Source organism: Pundamilia nyererei, unplaced genomic scaffold (genome assembly GCF_000239375.1).
Source record: "Pundamilia nyererei isolate P.nyererei 1_Seehausen unplaced genomic scaffold, PunNye1.0 scaffold00284, whole genome shotgun sequence".
NCBI classification, from domain to species: domain Eukaryota; kingdom Metazoa; phylum Chordata; class Actinopteri; order Cichliformes; family Cichlidae; genus Pundamilia; species Pundamilia nyererei.
In genome coordinates, this window is record NW_005187685.1 from 527919 (window position 1) to 531791 (window position 3873).

General features: G+C 39.5%; 1 protein-coding gene across 4 annotated transcripts in view; it reads right to left on the reverse strand.

Moving 5' to 3' along the window:
• The window catches only part of bag6l (BCL2 associated athanogene 6, like), a 21841-nt gene that overhangs the window by 12905 nt on the left and 5063 nt on the right, over nt 1-3873 (reverse strand). For 3 of the 4 annotated variants that reach the window (XM_013915294.1, XM_013915295.1, XM_013915296.1), the window contains exons 7-10: nt 3677-3806; nt 3269-3457; nt 1772-1988; nt 1288-1350 (exon numbers count right to left, since the gene is read on the reverse strand). In XM_013915294.1, coding sequence (XP_013770748.1) covers nt 1288-1350; nt 1772-1988; nt 3269-3457; nt 3677-3806 — 599 coding nt within the window. The remainder of the gene's footprint in view (nt 1-1287; nt 1351-1771; nt 1989-3268; nt 3458-3676; nt 3807-3873) is intronic. The other variant, XM_005750679.1, reaches the window with a different exon arrangement.

The following is a 3873-nucleotide window of genomic DNA, read 5'->3' on the forward strand; positions in this document are numbered from 1 at the left end:
CCCCACTAAAGCTATTCTGTTATAGCTGTATGCAAAACATACACTGCACCCAAAATATTTCATAGTTCAGCGAAACTGATCAATCTAACAAACTTAAACCTGCTCCATCCTCCTTATTCTGGTATTTTAAAGAGTAAGCAGCCTAACTAATAGGGCTCTAAAACTCCCAGCAAAAAATAAAAAATAAAAATAAAATAGGGAACCACCCCTCACGCTCCACCTCATGATGCTTAATCGACATAATCAACTTTAATTTGATGCAGTGTCAAAAAAAATGCACAGAAATAAATTATTTTTCAAGAATAATTAAATAGATTCAACATCTTTCTTCTACAGAATGGCAGACTGCACAGATGGAAGAAGTACTATAGCTTACTAGAGTATATTAGACTTAACAGTTACTATATACAGTAATGGACTTCTATACATTTTACATCAGATTAAAACTTTGGGTGTAAGATTCAGATAATTATTTATTAAAAGCTCCACATTTTAACTGAGAATAAGAAAAGTATGTCTTTGTGCCCCCTTTTCCCTGTTCATGCCCTATCGGCCCCCCTGGCTAAACTTTGCTAGATCCGCCCCTGCACAGTTACCAGCCGTCAGCTGCGTAGAAAAAGATCCTGGTGTAGAAAGTAATAATAAATAAATTCTAACGACAGTTTAAGGTTAAACGTGCTGCTGCTGTTCAGCAGCTGGTTTCAGCTTTCTGGCGCGAAGTGGGCCAAAAACAAACCAGAGAGACTCGCGACAGAAAAGCCGATCAGCTGATCACTGATCAGTTTCACGATTGAAGTAGCAGCAAGAGAGGGAGGGAGAGAGGCAGTCGCTCCATATATGGCTGTTAAGCTTAACGCAGGAATGCTTTACAAACATTCAGAGATGAACTTACACACTTGCTTTACTTCTCTCTTGAATAACTTTCTTGGAGATGAAATGCCGGTTTGGTAGCGAGGCTACAAATACTCAACCAGACCGCCGACAGGTCTCGCACGCCACAGCCGCTCTATGACGTGATGCACACTGCTCCGACGTGCTACGGTTATGAGCTGAGTTACGCCATGTCGCAAGTTTTGTGAGGTGCTGTTTTGATATTTAACGTATCGGATTACATTTTTTATTTCTCTCCGATATCTGATCCAGTCATTTAGGTCAGTATCGGAGCGATACCGATACGAAATATCGGATCGGTCCATCTCTAATCTATACTGCACTGTTTAAGCAACAACTCACTCAATGACATCAACATTCATTTGCCAAGAAAATAATTGTTGATGTTTCACTCACCAGGTTGTTGAGAAGCTGCGGTATTTGGCTGTCCTGGTATCTGAGACCCTGCAGCCGATTCACCTATTCAACAACATCACAACTCTTTCAGCTTCACAGCAGGGGAACTGATACACTCATCAAAAATAACCACAGAGTACGCAGTAGCTGTTTCAAATGTAATGTGCACACACTCATTTCAGCTAATGAAAGCAGCCATTAGAAGATCAATAGATCAACCCTGTAGTGAGACATGACAGATTTCTAAATGATCCACAATAATGAAATTGTGACCCATCTGAAAATAACGTTTGCAGATTACTGTAATTGTTTGATTTAATTAGATAAGACCTATTTATCCAAATAAACAAATGAATACAGTCAACAACCACAGAAAGAGTTTAACCTCTGTTTTAGAACAGTGTCGTGTATAAAATACTGGCATCAGACGAGTCGCAGAACTTCATGTACAGTCAGTTCTATGAAGGAACTGGAGCACACGTACCATCAATGTTCATCTGCATCATGACTACAGGCTCCATCGTCTGATGTGTGATCCGGATCACCCTAGGTCCTCCTCGATTGGTCCCATTTGCCTGAAGAGGCAGAGTCTGGCCTGTAGCCTGCTGATCTGATTGGCCAGTGCCCTGAAAGGTTTGTTGCTGTCCATCAGTTGCTTGTCTACCATTAGACGTCATGGTTACTGTTGTCCCTAAATGCATCTGGAGGGAAAATTTATTTCATGGTCTGTGACAAAAGTAGGGTAAGAATTTACAAGTGACACTGCCTGAGGCCCACTGATATATTCCTTCTCCTTCGTAAACAAATGTTGACATTTGCATTTTCAGGTCCAAACACTGCTTAATCGCGCAAATCTGCACACTATTAGTTTACATTGCAATAATCTAATGCATTAAAGTTACTAATCAATCAATGATTTTGTTGCTTCCTGTGCTGTGCAAGTAATAGGTAATTTTTTATGAGTAATGAAACCAACCACTGAGAGGTACCAGATAACACAGCGCTGACACTAAGGAAATATAAGCAAAGTTGCGCCTCCCTCATATTATCCTGAAAAATAATGTAACACTTTCATTATATCATGTCCAAATATTATGTCTACCCTTTAGGTTTAAAAAGGAGTCCCTAGTATTAACACGTAGACGTTACTTAAAATCTATTTTTTAAGGACACTATTTCACTGTTTCTACACTTTATATAAGAACTCAACCTCAAAAATCAGACAGTGCATGGTGACAGTAACCCTCATTCTAAAGTTCTGGATATTATTATATAATAATATATATACACATACATTTCTTGTAGTTGCTCACCAGGATTGCACAAATCTCAGGAGGGGTTTTAGCCCACTCATCTATACAGGAGCTCTCTAAATTGTTTATATTTCTATAGGACGGAGGTCTGGAGACTGGACAGGCACTCCATGATCTTAATATAGAACTTTTGTGTTTTTTCTGGATTGGTTGATATTTATACTTACAATGAAACTGCCATAATAATATTTGTATATAATTTTGTAAAGGTCTTTAAAGAACTAAAAATAATAGACCTTTAAACATTAATGCCTGCTTTTTCTTGTGCAGGGATGTGGGGTGAATGTGCCTGAGACTATGTTACACATTTTATTTTGGTTTCTTGTTTAACTGCTGTAACGTTTTGCTTTTTAAGCTGCCGAGGGACTGCATATGCAAATTAGCTCTAAGCAAACTCTTATAAAATGCTTATATTGTACATGGTCCCTTTTCAATCCTAATCAATTAAATTAAATTAAATGTGCCTTAATTGTAGGCACCTACTGAAAATCTAATTCCACTGTACACCTTTACAATGGCAGATAAAGATATTATACTCGGTACAATTCAAACACTATCCATTGCTTGCATGTTATAATTGTTCCACTCGTAAAGTTACGGTTATTACACTATATCCTAACACAATAGTTCTTCACAGTAGCCAAAAGATCAGTGTGGTGTGAACCTACTGGCAGACTAGCCTGAAGCAGAACTGGGTGGTTGTAGTGAGCCAAGGGGCCAACAGCATACAGGTGACGTGGAGGAGAGGTTCCCAGGTTACAGCGTAGGTCACCAAGGACAACCAGTGTGATCCCTAAGAGACGAAGAGCATCTCCAACCAGGTTAAGAATGCGCTGATCTTCCTCTCTTTCCCGGGTCTGTGAAAAGAGTTATAAAATTATGATTAATGCTTAAACTAAAAAGCACTGACATGACAGTATCTACTTATCTGCAGAGAAACTCTTGGTTTCCCTTATTGAAGTCACTTCCATCAGTGCATTTCTTAGCAAGAGCTCCTGTCACAAAGTTTTGAGATGTATTCTTCCTAAGTACACTAGAGTGAATATTTTGCTATGGCCACTACACGATCATCTTACATTGTTGTTGTAGTCTGCTGAGGTGGCAGCTCCGAGGATTGAGTGGGTTCTCTCTATGAAGGGACGTAATCGCTCCTCCACCCTCCTGACCTCAGAGAGAACCTCCACAAACTCAGCGGGACTAGGGTGGCTGAGGACAAACAATGGGAAAGAAGAGTCAGCACTACAATAAACACTGGCATTTTTGACATGTGTTA